Raw genomic sequence first — 20,008 nt, forward strand, 5'->3', positions numbered from 1 at the left:
AAGACTCTTCTCTCCAATTACCTCCCCAAAAGCGGGGAGTAAATCTGTGGCTCACATACTAGAGTGCTAATGCTAATCAAGGACAAAGGCTCAAAGGCAGCTCCTAGACTCTGAGATCAAGCTCCAGATCTGGCACACACCTCAACACAACAAACTACATCTCCCAAACTCAACTCTCCTGTCTACTTAAGTAAGGGCCCTACTGAAGATAGATGAGCAATAGCCAGTCAGAACCACACAGGATTAAGACACTGCTTCTATTCCAAGCCCCATTCCTAGAAGCTATTCTATCTAAGGACCCTCCTCCACATAGGAGAGCTGAAGACTGAGCCCCACCCTCTCACCAGAGCCCTTCTTCTCCCTGTGCTCTCGTCCCTCTCAGTCCATCATAATGCATCATAATCACAGTGGAGATTATCTCAACATGAGAGCAGCTGTTCAGGTAGCCGCAGCTGGACTTCCCTTGGCTAGCAGGAGATGATTCTTTTCAGTTAACTGACATTCTGAGACCCCTTGGACAGACCGAGAAGAACCACAGAGGGCTGCAGTCATGTGTCTTTGCACTCAAAGTGCTCATTTTTAAGGCAGTGCCAGCTTCTTGCCCTGCGTTTGTCACAGGGAATGTGGACCCCAGGATTCAAAAAAAAAAAAAAAAGCACGTTAGGGTTAGGACTGTGCAGGGGCTGGTTCAAGGATTGTCTCACATGTTGAAGGCCCTGGGTTTCATCCTTTTGAATGAAGCCATAAGCTGCCAACTGCATGCAATGCAATGGGTGTCTCAAAGTACTACTCTTTAGGGATTGGGGTTGCATGAGTTGCTTTATTATGTAGAAAATGAAGAGGCCTACTTTGCATAAACATCCATAACTGTACCTTTCCCAGAGTTCTTCCTTCAGACCTCTAAGAAATACTTGTAAGAAAGTAGAACCCAGTTGTTCAGGGCAGAACTGTAGGTAGAAATAAATTCCGCAGTGTTTGTGCCACTTCTGGGGGACCCAGATGCTGGAACAACTACTGTGGACAAGATTTTGGGTTTGATCATTAGTATGTTCGGGGCTGAATAGATTGACCTACATCTCTCTGGCTTCCCTTGTTTTTGATGAGAAAATTAATGGTAAGCTTCTAGGAAATCCTGAAGGGTATCTTTGCCTCAGCTAGATACAGCACAGTTCACAATGAATCTGCTTATATATTCTAAATATCATATCAGACACGTGTTTGACATCCATCCAAACAGAATGAAAAAATACTGTGTTTAGAGTAGCCCTCATGTGATCATTCGACTTCAAGATAATGTCAATATTAAAGCAGAAGCAACAAGAATATTGAGGAATAAGAGAGGTGTGAGTTTTGATGAAGTGTTTGAGCTTAAGCTGACCTTATAAACAGTGAGTCATGCCATATCTGTGCTGGTGGTCATCATTTGTTCTTTTTCTTTTAAATTTTCCTGTAAAGGAGATACACAGAGAGGGTGCAGTTACCTAAGTTAGATAATGAGTACATTTCTTACTGAACAGTGTTGTGCTGGTAGTTTTTGAAAGGGATTTGCTTCTGTAGCAGGCAGCAGCCAGAACCTTCATCTTATTTGTCACTTGCCACCTTGGCTGGGATGAGAGGCATGCACCCTGATGCCAACCTGCTCCCTTGTCATGGGCTCTCATGGACTATTTGGCCTACGCTGGCTTCCAACTGCAATCTTCCCACTTCCAACCCCACACGTAACTAGGATTACGGATATGAGCACTCTAGGAGTCTTGATATCGGCACTCTCGCTAGACTGCCATCGGTTGAAATATTAAATATCAATCTACATAACCACCTAAGAAAACTTAGAGTAGACTCTTACTGAACAGAACCTAAGTTCTGTTTAACATAAGTGTGTTGTAAGCATATGGCTACTGTAAGGCCTGTAATCCTAGCTAAGCAGGAGGCTGCCATATGAGGATGCTAATACAAAGGCAACATGGGCTGGAAAATTCCCTGAGACTATTATCTCCCATGAAGCACCAAGAAGATAGAAGTGGGACTGTGGCTCAGCTGATAGAGCACCAGCTTTGAGTATCAAAGCTCAGGGACAGGGGCTGGGAATGTGCTTAGTGCTAGAGTGCTTGCCTGGGTTCAATTCCTCAGTAACACAGAAAGAGAAAAAGCGGGAAGTAGGTCTGTGGCTCAAGTGGTAGAGTGCTAACCTTGAGCAAAAAGAAGTTCAAGGACAGTGCCCAGGCCCAGAGTTCAAGGCCCAGGGCTGGCACTAAAATGAAAACAATAATGAAATCAATCCAAGTCAAAATGCTAAAGGACAGTGCCCAGGCCCTGACTGCAAGGCCAGTCCAGGCATGCTCATCTAAGAAGCGTCCTGAAGGCCAGGAACTGAGATGGGCACAGGGGGCGACACCCACATGGGCAGAGACGCTTGGCAGCTCTGACATCACAGACACCTTCGTGAGGTCACAATAACCCTGGCTATATATATATCGCGTGCTGACTGGTGGACTCTTGTAGGTAGTTGGAGGGGTGGAGTTCAGGTGGTTGGTGGCTGGTGAGTGATTGATTTTCGGGATTTGGTTTATTGATTTGGCTTTGACTTTCGGTGTTTGGATTTGGATTGCGATTTGGCTTTGACTCTCTCGGACTTGGTTTCTCTTTTGCCTCTTTTACTTTTTCCTATCTTACTTCTTTCTTCCTTTTTCTTGACTTTTTCCTCTACTTTTCTTTTCTTTTTCTCACTTTTCTTCTTTTACTCTTCTCTTTCACTTTTCCTTTTTCTTTTCTTGCTCTACTTTTTTCTTATACTTTTTTACTAGATAGCATTTTAGATAGCATTTTAGCATATTGTTCATTTATTATTCTTTCTATATTTACATTATATTGTTAGATAGATAGTTTGTTAGGTAGTTACATTTTATTACTCGTTTATTATACTTATTCATATTTTACTTACATTGTATTCCTTTATTATACATTTATACATTTTATTTCATTGTTTGATTCTATTTTCTCCCTAGACAGCATCGCTAGGGTGCTGTGTAGGATGAGTAGTGAGAGTAGAGAGGAGAGGTCCCGGCAGGGCCTTGAGGCCAGTTCCTCACACGAGGAGCTCCTCAGGGCTCACTACCGGGTGCTGAGAACCATCGGCGAGGGGGGCTTTGCCTCAGTCTATCTGGCCAAGCACCTGCCTACAGACAGCCTGGTCGCCGTGAAAACGATCAGCAAGGAGAACTGCCCATCTGTTGACACAGAACTGGACATCTTAAAGTCTGTGGAGCACCCTAACATCATCAAACTGTACCAGGTGGTGGAGGCAGAGCAGCGGGTGAACTTGGTGATGGAGTACCTCGAGGAAGGAGACCTAGCAGACTATGTGTACAAGGTGGTCAGACTGAGGGAGGAGGAGGCCAGGCTTCTGTTTAGGCAGATCGTGAGGGCGGTCAATTATTGCCACGACCACGGCATCGTTCACCGCGACATTAAAGCAGAAAACATCCTGCTGGACAGCCAGGGCACAGCTAAGCTATGCGACTTTGGTCTCAGTATGCGGTTCCAGCCCCAGCAGGAGCTGGACGGGTGGTGCGGGACAATGGCTTATTGCCCCCCCGAAATGATTAAGCAGCAGAAATACCAGGGTCCCAAGGTGGACGTCTGGAGTTTGGGGATACTACTCTACTTCATGGTCATGGGCGACATCCCTTTTGATGACAGGTCCTGGCGCGTCCTAAAACAGCAAGTGTTAGCGGGCAGGTGTCTAATATTCAAAAGCTTTTCCACCGAACTGCAACATATCTTAAGGTATCTGATGACACCTGACCCTCAAAAGAGACCTGCTGTGAGGCAAGTGTTGTGCCACCCTTGGTTAAAGGCAACACAGGCACGCTCACCACGCCCCAGCCAGAGTGCCCTGGCCGAGCCAGATCCGGCCATTCTAAACGTCATGGCCTATTTCCTGGGTTTTGACCCAGACCAGGTTGGGGCAGCCCTGTCTGCCTCCATGGCAACCTATAAAATCTTAAAGCAGCAGCAAGACCAGGGCCAAGACCTGACGGGCCTGGTGAGGCATGCACTGCCTGCGCCTCCGCCTTGCCCCTCCCCCGTATGCAGGACCGGCCAGGCTCTACACTTGAAGCAAGCCAGTGCTCCCTTGGGCCACCGGGCTGTAGGCCTGCCTGCTGAGCAGCAGCAGGGGAGTGGTGGCAGGAAAGGCAGGAGATCCGTGTGCCTACCCTGCCTCCCTTGGAGACCCCATATTTCCAACACAGAGGGCAAGACTGTGAGCAGCAAGGCTGCCCTGGTACCAGCAGCTGCAGCAGCAGCAGCAGCCGAAGTAGCACTCCCCATGGCCAAACACAATGAAATGACCAGCTCGGCCCCTGAGCAGGAGAGGCAGGCGGGCAGCAGACCCCACTCTCTTCCCCCTGTAGTATATAACTCATGGGTACAGTACAGAAAGAGGAGGAGGAAGATAAGATCTGTTGCCCCATGTCCAAAAACATGTGATCCCAGCGGGAAGGACCAAGCTGGGGAGGAGGAGAGCAGCAAGCTGCCCCCAAGTCCTGCACCTGCCAAAACTTCCCTACCATCCGCTCAACCCACAACATCCACAACAAATGAGCGACTCAGGGGCTGGAGGCGCTGGAAGAAGAACATCACCAGCTGCTTTCGAAATTTATGTTGTTGCTGCTGCAGCAGGCCTAGAGTCCTTCCTACACACACTGATTCCTCCTGACAGCCTGGAAAAAAGTAGGTGGCCACTGAGCTGTGCTCTGTGTTTATCTATACTTCAAGGAAGTCCTTTTTTTTTTGGTTTAGCTCATCCCCTCTGATCTATGGTTTCCTGGGTGAAAGGGAAGTGTGGAGAAACAAACAGAAAAGGGGAGAGGGAGAGGGAGCTAAAGGGATAGACTTTCAGAAAGAGATTGTGACTTGTCAGGTGTTGTCCTGTACAATTCAGTCCTGAGTTCCCTTTCTTCCTTCAGCTCCAATGGAAAGGCTGAAAGGCTGTGGTGCTCACCTGGAACACGTGCCATTGTGCCTGAACATGCCTGGAGACAACGGTTCCTTCCTCTGCTGCGACCTCCAACAAGCTCCACAGACTTAAGTTTTTCGTATTGGAAATGATACTTAATATGCTTTCTATATTTTTTTGCTTCTCACCAAACTTATTAAATTGATTTTCTCAAAATTTGATCATATAGGTTCTGAGTACTCTTCATTTCTGCATTGGGTACTGATGTTTGGTGGGAGTTCAAGAATGTGACAGTGACACTAATTTGTGCATCTTGTCTGTACTCCGAGCTATTCAGAGGCCAGAGGCCTTGGAGGATTGATGCTCAAAGAGAAACAGCACACACACAAGTCCTTTCTCCAATACTGCCCACACACAGGAGGGATTGAGGGAGGAACTCCAGCAGTACATGTTTGAACCTATTAAGCACAGCTAACTGCAAGGTCCTGAGTTCTAAACACTAAGAAAAGGACAAGGTGACTCCATGAGTAGCAACCAATTAACAGTGTATCTCAAAGACCTGAGATGCTTTCAGATCAGAAATGAAGCCTTGAACTCTTCTCCTAGTTTAGGGGTGATGTGCTCTCTTTGGGTTTTCTTTTGCACAAGTCCTAGAGCTGACATTCAGGGCCTGCACGCTCTCCTTGAGCTTTTTATTTGCTTTGTACCAAATCCCTTTATTTGACGAAATGGTACAAGTTGAAAGAACTTAGGAGGTTTTGTAAAATGTATAGAAAAGGTAATAATAATCGCCAACATGCATGCACTGCCTTTGTGACCGGAAGTCATGTGTGGCTTGGGGGTCAGCTCAAGGCTTCTCTCTCATCACTTTCTCCCAGAGGGAGCTTGTCAAAGAGACATTCTGCCATGCCAGATCGGGGCTTCCTCCTGTGCAAGTTGTTGACATGGTCACCAACATGGTTCTTTGATGGACGTCACCTGCTCACTCAGGTAATGAGTCTCAATGAAGACCCACAAGTGGGGATCATTTTTGTCAGTGGCCAGTTCGTGCAGTTCCAGCAGTGACTGATTCACACTCTCTCCCAGTGAGGTGCACACTCCGTCAATTTCAGCCCGCTTTCCCCGACATCACACTCTGGTTTCTAGATCTCCTACAGGAAGATGCGGCCACCTCTCTGGTTCTGCAGCTTCATCCGTTTCTCTGCATGTTCTCTCTCTCATGAGACTAGCAAAAAAGTACTTGGCAAAGTTCTTCAGAGCCACACTTGGCAAAGTTCTTCAGAGCCACACCATCTCGGCGAAAGTCCCAAGACATGGGCAGGTAGACATAGGAGGGGTAGAGCTCCAGATGGATCTGGTGGTTGATGGTGGCCTCTGAGTCCTGGTAGCAGTTCAGGCACACCTGGCAGGAGACTGCATTCCTCAGGGCAGCAGTTAAGAGAGATGGAGTAGCAATGGGTTAGCACTGGGCTGACAACAGAGGCCTCCGGGCAGGTTGAGGACACGGTGAAGAGGTGGCACAAGGTTGGTGGCTTGGAGCAGATGGCCAGAATTGTGGTCCAGCACCTGGTTCCCCTCAAGCACTGTTGAAGCAGAAAACCCCAGCAGCTCTCAGCAGGGATCTTCTGGCCTCCTTGAGGGTTTTTTGGCTTTTCTCTCAAGGCTACTTCTCTACCATAAAGGCCATGGCTCCACTTCTGCCTTTACTGGTGTTTACTTCAAGAACTAATATCCTCAGATCTTAGCCTCCTGACTTGCTAAAATTACAAGTGTAAGATACCAGCACTCAGCAATGTTTCTCTCTTTTGTTTTTTTAAGAAGGATAATGAAACTTCTAGGTAGAGAAAACAGCTGTCCTAACTCGGCCTGGAAGTGTGCAATAGCTGGTAAACTCCAGTAACAGGAACAGAGACCTACGTATGCTCACAGCTCAGGCATGTTACTCACCTACATCCTTTCTGTTAACCATCTTTACAGAAGAGAGAACTCAAGAGAGTTCCAGAAATAAACAGTGCCTCATGACTGATAGGAGAACACATTACAGACAGGGTGCTGGTCACTCACACCTATAAATCCCACTACTTGGGATGCTGGAGTCTGAGGGTGGAGGTTCAAAGGCAGGCCAAGCAGAAAAGTTTGAGACACTCATATCCGCATTTATTCTGCAGAAAGACCAGAGGTGGGGTTATGGCTCAAATGACTAGTGCTAGTCATGAGCCACTAAATCCAAGAGAAAGCACAAGACCCTAAGTTCAAGCCCAACTCCTGGCACAAACCAAAGGAAAATACTATGCCACAAAGCTGCTGCCTCAGCCCCCTTCTAAGTGTTTCCACCAAGGGGCTCAGAAAGTTGGTCAACATGGAGGAGCTATTTCACCAAGAGACACACTCAGAGGATACAAGAGAAACTCTTCAGAAAGACAAAGAAGCTGATCGACTCCACTTCCAAAATACTTGAGCTGATTCAAAACTTTGGCAAAGTAGCAGGGTAGAAAAGCAATGGCTTTTCTGTATGCCAACAAGGAGAAGAGTTTGGATGAAATCAGGAAAGCTACTCCTTTGGTAATGGCCCCAATTCCTAGGAGGTAACTAAGAAGTGAATGACCTCTACAATGGAAACTTTACAAATCTGAAAAAGGAAATCAAAGCAGAAATCAGGACGTGGAACAACCTCCCATCCTACTGGATTGGGAGGATTAACGTAGTGAAAATGGCAATACTTCCAAAGGCTAGGTACATATTCGATGTGATACCTATCAATTACCCAACCCAATTTTTCATGGAAATAGAACTAGTCCAAGAAATCATATGAAACAGTAAAAGATCCTGAATAGCATAAACAATCCTTAGCAGCAAGAACAGCGCTGGAAGAATACCAGTACCAAATTTCTAACTCTACTACAAAGCCATAGTAATCTGGCACAAGAACAGACACGAGGACCAATGGAATAGCAACGAAGACCCAGAAATGAGCATGCAGACCCATAGCCACCTAATCTTTGATAAGGGAGCCAAAAAATAGAATGTAAGAAAGACAGCCTCTCCAGTAAATGGTGCTGGCAAAATTGGTTAATCACCCTGCAGAAAACTAAACCTAGAGCCTTATGTATCACCCTACACCAGAATCAACTCCAAATGGATCCAAGCCCTCAACGTCAAAGCAGACACCCTGAAAACATTAGAGGAAGCAATAGGAGTAAGTGATCTGGAACCAAAAGCTTTCTCAGAGCATCCTCAGCAGTGCAATTTGGCTGGTAACAGGGTGGGGTGGGGGCCAATGGGAAACGTGGACACATTTTCTCCACGGGGCCCTTGGCCACGGTATGCCTTAGTGGTGAGTTCTGAGTACTTGGCCAAGATTTCTGTCAGTCGGGGGTGTGGGGGTAGGGGGGGGGCGGTCAGTGGCTCAGGTGGCCTTACGATGGAAATACAGAAATCAGAAACCTGGGACAGGACTTAATTAGCCAGTGTTGATGGGCAGCAGGTAGAGTGCTAGGTCAGGAGAAAGTTACCTTGGTGGTTCTCTGGCGACAGGAGTGTAGGACCTCAGGCTAGGTCCTGGGGAAGCTGGTCAGACCCCCATTCAAAGTGGAGGGGGGAGCAAACCCACAGGGAACCAATCCAATGAAAGGACCCCTCACAGCCATCCCAGGGGACCACCCAGAGGCAAGCAGGCACAGGAGAAAGGTTATTGTAAGGTATATTAGAGGAGCCATATTTCCCCCCAGAGGGAGCACATGGCACCTCCCTGTCCAGGTAGCAGGAAGATCTGGGGACAGGAAGTTAGGTGGGTGCTCCAGTGGGTCTGGGCAGAAAGAGGGAGTGGCCAACTGTAGGGCAGGAACTCCAGGGCAGGGTAGAGCTCAGGAATGGGTGGAGCTGAGGACCAAAGTGGAGTTGCTTTGCAGCTCCAAGTGGCACAGTGCTAGCCTTGAGCTGGAGAACTGAGGGACAGTGCTCAAACCCTGAGTTCAAGTCTAGCAACTGACTGAGGAGAATGACAAAGATGCATTTATCTTAGCATGGAGAAAGGTACTCCAGGGACCCCAGCAACGTTAGCACATCTGATGGCAAAAATGGTGTCAGATCCTGGAGTCATTTATGCTTGGACCTTCAAAAATTGATCAGAGCCAGGATGTCATGGGAAGATAGTCTGTAAGCATGCCTAATGCCCATGTCTAACTGGGCAGGAACGTGTCAGTCATCTGTGAGAGTGGGTAGTCAAAGCTAAGGTTGTAAAATGTGAGGGATAATTTTAGTCCCAAACTCCTTGTATCTGTTCAAAGTCCTAATTGGCAGTGACTTGAGCTGACTCCAGTCACATAAATTCATTTGGTAAGGAAAAAGTTTGTAGAACTGAGATTATGTGCTAAACAGGCTACACTGCTGTAGCTCAAGAAAAAGTCTGTACATTTGTTAAAAGTGAAATGTTGTTGATAAGCCACTTTAAGCAGGCTGCCCAGAGGCAATGGGTGGTATTTAGACTGTCAATAAGTTTCAGTTGAAAAAATATCTACTGGGTTTTGTTATTACAAAACTCTGATAAGTAATTGTTAGTCAATTGTTAACAAGTTGTAGGTCACCTCTATCTCTATTGATCTCCTTGTTGCTTTAATTGGAAATAAAAAGGGCTTTTGTGACAAAGACGCCTTTTGCCACAGTTCAATGTCATCCCAGGCACAATCTCTCTAAAACTCCATCTCCCAGCTAATCAGCAACGAGCCAGACTGGAGGCATGGCTGGAAACTCTTACCTCTCAGTATCCAACCGAAGGCTAAAAGTGGTGTGACTAAGTGGTAGAGCACTAGCCTCGAGCAAAAGTGTTCAAGGACAATGCCCAAGCCTTGAATCCAAACCTGATAGATACCAACTGGGACAAGCTATCCTAGCAATGGATGCTGAGGACCCTCCTCCCCCCCCCCAACACCCCACCACCCACACACAGCCAAGACAAAGTCAGTCCTGACAACAGAAAATCATGGAGAGGAGTAAGGGGACATAATATCCTAAATAGATTCACTTTACACTCATCCTTTCAAAATTAATCAGAGCCAGGAGATAAGAAAAAGAGTTGCCTGTCCATCCAATGTCCATACCTGTCTACCTTCTAACTGGATAGAAAGTTACAGTCTTGCCTCTGCCACCTGCTATTTGTATTGATAGTAGTCTCTGACTGGTACTCCCAACTAGTCCATTATGCCTCCCCTACCCAGTTGCCCAAAAGACTCTAGACACCCCCTTCCTGCCTGGAGTCCAGTTATTCTTCCTTCCCTGTAATGGGCCACAACTGAGCTTATGCTCCAAATGGAACTTTCCTGGCCCACGGCCAGTGTATGTTCTCCTATGTCATTCATGTTAACTGACCTTGTCACTTTGTCAGCTTTTTTGTCTAGCCTTTCCAAAAGTTTCTTTTAACAGGAGAACAATCCCCCACCCAGGACATCACCTGGGAACAAGTCAAAGCCATCCTGTTACTACAGGCAACCAGAGACATCACTTGCACTGCTCTGCCTTGCTCAGCCTAGACTGGGACCCTAAAGACCCCAGCTCCAGGGACTCCTTGATGCCCCCAGGCCATCAGGAAGTACCCAAAAGAGCCCATGACACCTGTTGGCTCTGGAACTTTTAAATATCTCTGCTACCTCCTCCTCAGGTTAGTGTGATCCTAAAGTAGAAAAGGTCTTACTCCCCCCACCAGGATGACTGGGAGTCAGGTACATGCTATGTCTCCAATCCAAGACAAAAAAGACAATTTCAGGTCTTTGATAGCTCCTTCTGGGAATCAGTCCCTCCCTGGCTTATTCCTCTCTTGGGCCACTAACAGCAATTTTTACTTTAACAACAATTTTGGCTTTTATTGTGTCTTGGAATTCAAATAACTATTGTCATGGAAAAAGGAGGACCTTTACCAACCAAACTGTCAAGCAGATGCTTTTTGGACGGTTCCGGCCCAACAACAAAGCAGGAACCCCTACTTTGCCCCTTTATAGCAGGAAGTAGCTATAGAAGAAACAACTTCCACCTATACCACCAGCCTGGTAGCACTATTTTTATTAAACAACAAAGTGGGGAAATGTTAGCATTATGACCACCTTTGGGCCTCAGCTCCACCCATACCTGAGCTCCTCCCTGCCCTGGAGTTCCTGCCCTAGAGCTGGCCACTCCCTCTCTCCGCTCAGACCCACCTGAGCCCCCAACCTAACTCCCTTCCTGACCCCAGACCCTCCTGCTACTTGGATAGGGACAGTGGCTATGTGCTTCCTCTGAAGGGAAATATGGCTCCTCCATTAAAACTTATAATCTTTCCCCTGTGCCTACTTGCCTCCGGTGGTTCCCTGGAATGGACATGAAGGATCCTTTCACAAGATTTTTGGTTTTTGTTTTCTGGTGGATCTGTGACTTGAACTCAGTATTTAGGCACTGTCCCCCCGCTTTTTCACTTAAGACTCGATCTAAACCAGTTGAGTCATGGCTCCACTTCCATAATCTACCCAAGTCGTATATTTCAGAAGGGATTCCTGAAGGAAGTAATTTTTACAAGTGAGTCACACTCACAGAACACGGGATGGAGACATAGACTCTGGTGTTAAATTGTTCCATGGACAGTAGCCATAGGCAAGTTACTTAACCTCCTTGTGACACAGAGATGTTATAAAGGCTTAAGTCGTAGCCATAAGCACTTAGATGTGTGTCTGGTGCATGTGCACAAACACCTATATTTATTGAGCACTTGTGATTACTGCTAAAACATTCATTTATCCTTAATTACACAAAGGGGTTTCAATTTAACATAGCAATTTGAGTACAGTGCATCTTGATCATGTCATCCCTTCCAACCTTCTCCTCAACCTCTTGCAACAGTACTTTAAAAGAGCTACAATGTGTCCAGCTTGAGTCAGGTTCACAGCAGGACACACACCCACCATATGCCTCATTGTGTTGTGGTTGTTGAACCAAAATAAATCTTGCAAAGATAACTTCCGGCATAAGGAATGTAAATGAAAGCATTTACAGTTTTTGTTCCTCCCAGTTTTACCAACTCCACTCAAGCTGAGGTATTCACTGAATGCAGGCAACTGCCACAAGCAGAGGTCTCAACTGCCCGCTCAGCCCGGTCCACCGGGTTCCCCTTCCAGGGCAAACGTCTCCCAACATCTCCAGGGAATTCCTTCCCCCCCTTTCCCCCCCCCCTGCGGAACAACCCACCCGCATCCTCCATTCTGATTGGCCCTCTCTCCTAGCTCGCCAGCCCTCCCTCATCCAATCGGAATAGCGCCCGTTGAGCTGAGCCGGCCACCGTAGAACACCACAAGACCCGCAAAGAGAATCGGCGGTCAGGCCATGCATTTGGGGTTCGTCGGGGCGCAGAGGGTGGTCGCGAGTGGGGCTAGGTTGGTGCTGGGTGGTTTTCGGCGCCGGCGCCCCGGGCCTAGCTCCCACGGTGGCGAGGCGGGGGGTGGAGGGGAGTGGGGAGGGCGCTCGGTCTCCCCACCCCGCAGGCCGCGTGCTTCCTTCCCGCCTCTGCTGGGAGCTGTCGCGGAGCCGCTTTCTGTGCCGTTATTCGCCGCTGACGCAGCGGGAGGAGAGGGGCAGCGGGAGAGGCGAGCTTGGCGGCCTCGCGGGGAGGAAGCCGGCCCGGACCCCCGCTCCTCGCTCACCTTGTGGTGAGGAGCTTAGCACTGGTGCGTGGGAGTCCCGGCGGGAGTTAACAGCGCCCAGCCTCTAGCGGCCTCGCTGCGGATCCCTGCGAACCACCAACCCGACCTCACCGCGCGGGTGCAGCAGATGAACGAATGCTGTGCTGTACAATCAGGGATTTGTAAATCAGTCCACGCCTCAGTGAAGTGCAGAATTGAGAGGAGTTTCAGGCAACATCTCTTTTTGTTTGGTTAAGTTTCACCAGCACAAACAGGATCTGCCCCACAGAAACACTTCTAATTCCTTCCTTCTTTCCTGTGTAGTACCTTTAATTTTTTAATTTTTATTCTTTTTTGGTGCTGGTACTAGGATGTTGAGTTCAGACCTGGGAGTTGCCCTTTAGATTTTTAGAGCAAGGCTGCCACTCTACCACTCGAGCCACAGTTTCACTTCTGGGTTTTTTGCTTGTTAATTGGTATAAGAGTCTCGCAGACTTTCCTGCTTGAGCTGGCTTCGAACCGTGATTCTCAGATGTAAACCCTCTGAATGGCTAGGATTACTGGTATGAGCTTTTAGCGTCGGTTACCATAAACAAATACTGAGGTAAGCCGGACGCCGGTTGCTCAGGCCTGTAATCCAAGCTCCTCAGGAGGCTGAGACCTGAGGATGCAGTTCAAAGCCAGCCCGTGCAGGAAAGTCCGTGAGACTCTTATCTCCAATTAACCACTAGAACACCGGAAGTGGTGCTGTGGCTCAAGCAATAGAGCGCTCGCCTTGAGCTGAAGAGCTCAGGGACAGTGCACAAGTGCAGAGTTCAAGCCCCACGACCGACCAAAAAAAAAAAAAAAAAAACAACCCACAAATACTGAGGTAAAATTTGTATTCTCTACCTGGGCAAAGCTGTAAATTTCGCTTTTGTAATCTGACCTTTCCCAGCCCTTCTCTTTTGAGACTGGATTTGGTTTTCTATCTGCCTTTTGTCTCAAAATAGTGTTTGCACGTTTTTTTTACCTCCACTTTTTTTTATATGCTATTTTTAGTTCTAGTGTAATTTTTGGTTAAGACTGTAGCAGGTGCACAAGTGTTGTTTGTAGTACCCACCATTTTATATGCTCATGCTTTGGCATTGGATCTATCATAGTAGCCAAAGTGTATTGTCGTGATAGTAGCAAAAGAGTTAGTAAATGTGAATATGTATTATTCAAAATATCTTTTTAAAGTGGAACTCTATACTCAAAAAGTAACTAAACTTTGTGACATTAGCAGTCATTTTCAGGACTGCACAGACTGTTAGCCAAGAGAGATCATTATGAAACCAATACATGTTAGCCAGATCTGCCTTGTTCCATTACCTACTTGAAGAGTTTTAGTAACAGCATTATTTTTTATTTTCAGTCTAGAACTACAAGTTAAAGGATAGTATGAAACCTGGCACTGGTGGCTCAATCCTATAATCCTGGCTTTTCAGGAGGCTGAGATCTGAGGATTGCAGTTCAAAGCCATCCTAAAAAGTCCATGAGACTCATTTGCAATTAACCCAGAAAACCAGAAGTGGAGCTGTGGCTCAAAGTATAACCTTGTGTGAATAAACTCAGGTACAGTGTCCAGATACTGAGTTCAAACCCCACAACTGATCCAGATAAATAGTATGATAACTAATTATTGCTTACCAACTATAAAAATCAGATTGCATTTTGAAGATGACAAATTCTTGGATTATTGAAAAGTTTTTTTTTTTTAATTTCTTTTTTTGGTCCAGTCATGGGGCCTGAACTCTGGGCCTGGGCGCTGTCCCTCAGCTCTTCAGCTCAAGGCTAGTGCTCTACCACTTGAGCCACAGCACCACTTCCGGCCTTTTTTTTTGCTTATGTGGTGCTGAGCAATGGAACCCAGGGCCTCATGCATGCAAGGCAAGCACTCTACCACGGCGCCACCTTCCCAGTCCCTATTGAAAGTTTTTAAGAAAATTTTTTCTCCCTGTAGTTTTCCTATGGAGTGAAAAACATTTTAAATTAAAAGACTGTTCTGATATGTACAATATTCCTATCCTATATTTTCAAAGGAATAAATATACTTCCAAAGTTCAGGCTATTTAAAACATTGCTTTTTCTTAATAATGACACACCTTTTTTCATGTTGCAGAGTTGGTTTAAAGTTGGAAACTGAACTGCTGGATGGAAAGACCAAGATAATATTATCTCCATATGGTATGCTGTGTAACTGGAAATCTAAAATATTGACTTCAAAATCTCTACATAAAATGTATGATATTTAGCAATATTATTTACTTGAAATAAAGTGATATTTAGATACATTGAAAAAGCTGTTTTCCCCACTTCTTCAAATTCATTTTAGCCAAATAAAGTCAAAAGACATCCGTGCTTTCTGCTGTCAGTATTCAGCTGCATAAAATTTAGTATTATGATAGATTTCTTTTTTTTTTTTTTTTGGGTCCGGTCGTGGGGCCTGAACTCTGGGCTTGGGCACTGTCCCTCAGCTCTTCAGCTCAAGGCTAGCACTCTACCACTTGAGCTACAGCGCCACTTCCGGCTTTTTGCTTATGTGGTGCTGAGGAATCGAACCCAGGGCCTCAGGCATGCAAGGCAAGCCCTCTACCACTGAGCCAACTTCCCAGCCCATATTATGATAGATTTCATGTGTAATGTGTATTGGTTCTCTGTTTGCTTATAACAAGTATTCTTAATACCTAATGAAAATGCAGGTGTTTTAGGTAATTATATTCTTTGCATCTAAAGAATATTTTGTTTGAGAAAATTATAGTGTAACTATGGTTGCTAATGTTTTTAAATATTAGTTTGAAAACTCAGTGTACTTTGATACTTTTCCAGATTATTTGTCTTGAGTCCTGCCCTCCGTTTATGGTTTTACCTGGGGACAATGGCAAAATAAAAATGAGATAAATAGGGCTGGGAAGGTGGCTCAGTGGTAGAGCGCTTGCCTTGCATGCCTGAGGCCCTGAGTTCGATTGCTCAGCACCACATAAGGAGAAAGAAAAAAGCCGGAATTGGCACTGTGGCTCAAGTGGTAGAGCGCTAGCCTTGAGCTGAAGAGCTGAGGGACAGCACCCAGGCCCAGAGTTCAGGCCCCGTGACGGGAACCAAAAAAAAAAAAAAAATTGACATAAATACTTGAGCTACATTGTAAAAATTGGAACATACAAGCAAGAATTAAAGTTAATGCTTTTGAGGTTAATGGTTTTTTTAATGTTATCATCTTTAATACTAAGTAAAAATTTTCTCTTCCGTTACTGCCCTAGTATGTTTTTTGGTTGATAGTTTCGTAATTTTTGTTTTCTTTCGTAGACCATAATCAAAAATTACTATCAAGGTAAGCCACATGACGTTGACCTGACTTGTTTTCAAACATAGATTGCACTTTTCAGTGATTTGAAAATCATTTTTGGGAAATGTTTTTGCTCTTTGGGGTTTGGAAGGATGAGAAAGAGTTCCTATTGCCTTTTATTAAGCTGGACTTTTCCCAGAAATGAAATCGTTTAGTAAAGTTTTCTGTAAAAATTTAAGAGTTCTGAAATCTGTTCTTTCCAGTATAGTAGCCATTTGGTCATATGGAGATTTACCACTTAAAATGTGGCAAGTGTAACAGAGGAATTGTCTAATTTTATTTTTTAGTTAAATTTGATAGCTATTGAACATGATAGTGATGCTCCAGAGATGTTTAAAAATATATTCAGACTTTGAAACAAAAAGTTTTTTTTCATACTCAGTTCCATCTACCCACATTTGGGTCACAAATTCTTTATCTTTTTAAGAGTTATTAAATAGTGACTTCCCTCATTTTTTGTTTTTGTTTTGTTTGTTTGTTTGTTTTTTGCCTTCCTTAAAAGATTACAGTGAGAGCCAGGCACCAGAGGCTTATGCCTGTATTATGCGTTTATTAACTTGCAAAGTAATGCAATGCAAAGTCATTCTGTTTTAAGACTTACACTCAAGATGGAGTAGCTATACAGAATGGAGTGGGTCAAAGGTAAGGTACATCCTAAAAGCTGCTGTTACACTTATAACCCAGAGCAAACCCCGGCTGTTCTTTTCAGTGATCAAGTGGAGATTTGTATTTGTGATTTTTACTTAGAACCTACAATTTTGTTTGAATTGGCTACGTAGATTCCATTGTGTGCACATACATATGAACTTGTTCGATCCCTTGGAGTAGTCTGATTGTATACAAAATTTTATGCAGAGGTTAATTTGGTTGTGTGTGTTTGTATGTGTATATGCATGTGTGTGTGCGTGTGTATGTGTGTGGGTGCGTGCGTGTGTGCGTGTGTGTGTGTGTGCGCGTGTGTGTGTGTGTGTTGGTCCTGGGCACTGTCCCAACACTGTCCCTGAACTGTTTTTGCTCAAGGCTAGCGCTCTACCACTTGAGCCACAGCTCCACTTCCAGCTCTTTTGGTACTTAATTAGAGATGAGTCTCATGGACTTGCTGCCCAGCCTGACTTTGAATTGTGGTCCTCAGCTCTCAGCCTCCTGAGCTAGGATTACAGGCATGAACCACCAGAGCCAGGTTGTGGTTAACGATTTTTAACCAAGAACCCCGTTAAATTTTATGTATTTATTTTGGTGCCACAGGGCTTAGACTTTGTCCCTGAGCTTCATTTGCTTAACGTTAGTTCTCTACCACTTGAGCCACAGCTCCACTTAAGGGACCTTTTTTTTTTTTTTTTTTTTTTAAGTTTGGTGGAGATAAGACTTTAAGTTTGGTGGAGAGACTTTTTTGCATGGACCATCTTCAAACCATGGTCCCAAGATCTCAGCCTCTTGAGTAGTTAGGATTACAGAAGTGAACTGCTAGCACCCTTAAAACATTTTTACCTAGCTAGCTTACAAATCTTTGGGTAGGTGTCTTGGGGTGATTTATCTCCCCATTCTACATTCTTTTGTTTTTTTTTGGTTGGTCTTAGGGCTTGAACTCTGGGCCTGAGCACTGTCCCTCAGCTCTTCAGCTCTAGGAGAGCGCTCTACCAGTTGAGCTACGATGCCACTTCCGGTTTTCTGGTGGTTTATTGGAGATAAGAGTCTCACGGACTTTCCTGCCTGGGCTGGCTTTGAACTGCGATCCTCAGATCTCAAAGCCTCCTAAGTAGATAGGATTACAGGCATGAGCCACTGGCACCAGGCTACTTCATTCTTTTGAATGCAGTTTTATATTTGTATTAGGTTTCTGTTTTCCTATGAAAGTCTGACTATAAGATAAGCATTCCCTCTTGTTGTTCAGTTCAGTTCCTGAGTTTAAATAGTGAACATTTATTATTTATATATATATTCACCCAGCCATTTATTTGAGACGGCTTTTACTAAATAGCCTAGGCTTACTTAGAACTCAGAATCTTCCTGCCTCAGCTTCACATGTGCTGAGATTACAGATGCATCTACCACCATTCTTATGTAGAAAGTAGAAGTGTAGATAGTGAGATATAGAGAGATATGGAGAGATACTGAATTATCCACATCTGTTTAGTTCTTGTGCTTCAGAGAGCATTACGAGTTTGTACAATGCTTGGCACCAGTGGCTCACTCCTGTAATCCTAGCTAGTCATGAGACTGAGATCTGAGGAGCATGGTTTGAAGCCAGCCTAGGCAGGAAAGTTATGAGACTCTTATCTCTAATTATGCACCAGTGAAGTCAGAAGTGGAGCTGTGGTTCAAATGAAGCTGTGGCACAAGTGGTAGAGCACTAGCCTTGAGCAAAAAAAGCCCAGGCTCTGAGTTTAGGCCCTAGAACTTGAACGTGTGTGCGCGTGCACGCATCCCTCCCCCTCCCCCTCACAAAATCCATGTATTTGCCTGCAAATCAAACATGTGGCTAATGGTGTTGGACCATCGGAGAAAATGTGGACACTGTAGTGGACTTAGTGAGTTATATAATAGGTGGGTTATTAGGAAATTATTGGATTCCTAAAAATAAAAACCAGAATAGGAAAAGCACTGGCCTTTTGTCCTCCACCTGAGCCGAGTAGATTCTAGAAGTGCTCAGTCTTCTCTAATTCAAGTAGTAAAGTAAAATCTAAGATCTAAAAAGGATATTAACCTTGCATATACTACCTATGCTAAAGATACCTTGATACTTTGTGTAGCTACTCCCTTTCCAGGATAGCTCATTGGGGACTATCTTAACTAATTCCTTTCTTCATGGAAGTACATCGAAGATAGTTGGGTTTTTAATAGTTGTATCTGGAATATGTATAAGTTTTCTGTATTAAAAACAGATTTTGTAAATAAGTCACATTCAATAATTTGCTCTTTTTATTGACCCAGTCCTTATTCTCTAGGGCAATGGATTAAGAAGTTAATTTGTCTTGGATGGGTTAGTTGCTTTTTACAAAGGTTTGGGACAAGAGCAAATGCTAGCGCTTTGCTTATAAAGAAAACAGAGGCAGCTATTCCCCTTACCATCTTTCTAAAGTGTCTCTGACAATGAATTGAACATTAACTCTCTTTTGTTATCATTAAAATCTGTTTAGGATGCTGGGCTCCAGTGGCTCACATCTGTATTCCTAGCTACTTAGGAAGATGAGATGTGAGGATAGCATTTGGAGCCAGGTTGGACAGGAGTTTGTGAGACCTTTCACCTTCAGTTAACCAGCAAAGAGTCAGATATGGAGCTATGGCTTAAGCAGTAGGGCACTAACTTTGAGTGAAGAAGCTAAGGACAGGGCAGACCCTGAGTTCAAGTACCAGCACAAAAAAAAAAAAACCCCTCTTAGACTAGTAGATATGTTCAAATTCCTGGGAGCACCAGTAGGCCTCTAGTCTTGGCACCTAAACTTAATATAGGATCTTCTTGCTCTAACTTCTTAGTCTTCTTAGGGGGGAAGGATACAAACCATTGGAAGTTTTGTAAAATTGGAATTATATCAACCTGCAAATCAAATTTGGGAGAATTGATTGGTAATAGTATCTGCCAACAAAATTAAAATTGTTTTTTTTTTGGGGGGGGGACATATCAGTCAATTCTGTTGGTTCTGTTTCTTTGGAGAACTCTAATATTCTTTTAAAAGTCACAAGTTTGTTGAAGCAAAGTTTAAAACTTAAAAATGTGCTTATGAAAAATGTACTAAAAACTCCTACTTAAAAGAAATTTCAAAAGTATCTTTGTAAAAATCAAGATAGCTGGCACAGGTGATTTACACTTAAAATCTTAGCTACTCAGAAGGCTGAGATCTGAGGATTGTCACTTGAAGCCAGAAAGCCTAGGAGTGAATTCAGGGACTTGCTAGGCAAGTGCTCTTCCACTGAGCTAAACCCCCAACCCCTGAAATCCTTTCTCAGATACATATAAGTTTTGATCATATTTTGTTAGATTTATCTGATGACATATTTATTGTTAAATTTTCCTTTTTCTTTCTATTTTTGTTTTTGTGTCAGTAATGG

At 44.6% G+C, this 20,008-nt stretch overlaps 1 protein-coding gene and 2 long non-coding RNA genes across 3 annotated transcripts in view; all 3 read left to right on the top strand.

The window, feature by feature from the left end:
- Nucleotides 1-2,811: 2,811 nt before the first annotated feature.
- On the top strand, nucleotides 2,812-4,720 carry LOC122107898 (sperm motility kinase 4A-like). The gene has a single exon (XM_042679767.1). The coding sequence runs from the start codon at nucleotides 3,032-3,034 to the stop codon at nucleotides 4,718-4,720; it is 1,689 nt and encodes a 562-aa protein (XP_042535701.1). The 5' UTR covers nucleotides 2,812-3,031.
- A 1,505-nt stretch (nucleotides 4,721-6,225) lies between these two features.
- Nucleotides 6,226-20,008, top strand: part of LOC122108079 — a 168,312-nt gene continuing 154,529 nt past the window's right edge. Inside the window, exon 1 of the long non-coding RNA XR_006147468.1 lies at nucleotides 6,226-6,263. This is a non-coding gene — a long non-coding RNA (uncharacterized LOC122108079). The remainder of the gene's footprint in view (nucleotides 6,264-20,008) is intronic.
- LOC122108076 lies at nucleotides 12,235-14,920 on the top strand. The gene is made up of 2 exons (XR_006147465.1): nucleotides 12,235-12,312; nucleotides 14,741-14,920. It is a non-coding gene; the product is annotated as an uncharacterized LOC122108076 (long non-coding RNA).

Source organism: Dipodomys spectabilis, unplaced genomic scaffold, assembly GCF_019054845.1.
Source record: "Dipodomys spectabilis isolate Male_0828 unplaced genomic scaffold, ASM1905484v1 ptg000054l, whole genome shotgun sequence".
Taxonomy (NCBI): Eukaryota; Metazoa; Chordata; class Mammalia; order Rodentia; family Heteromyidae; genus Dipodomys; species Dipodomys spectabilis.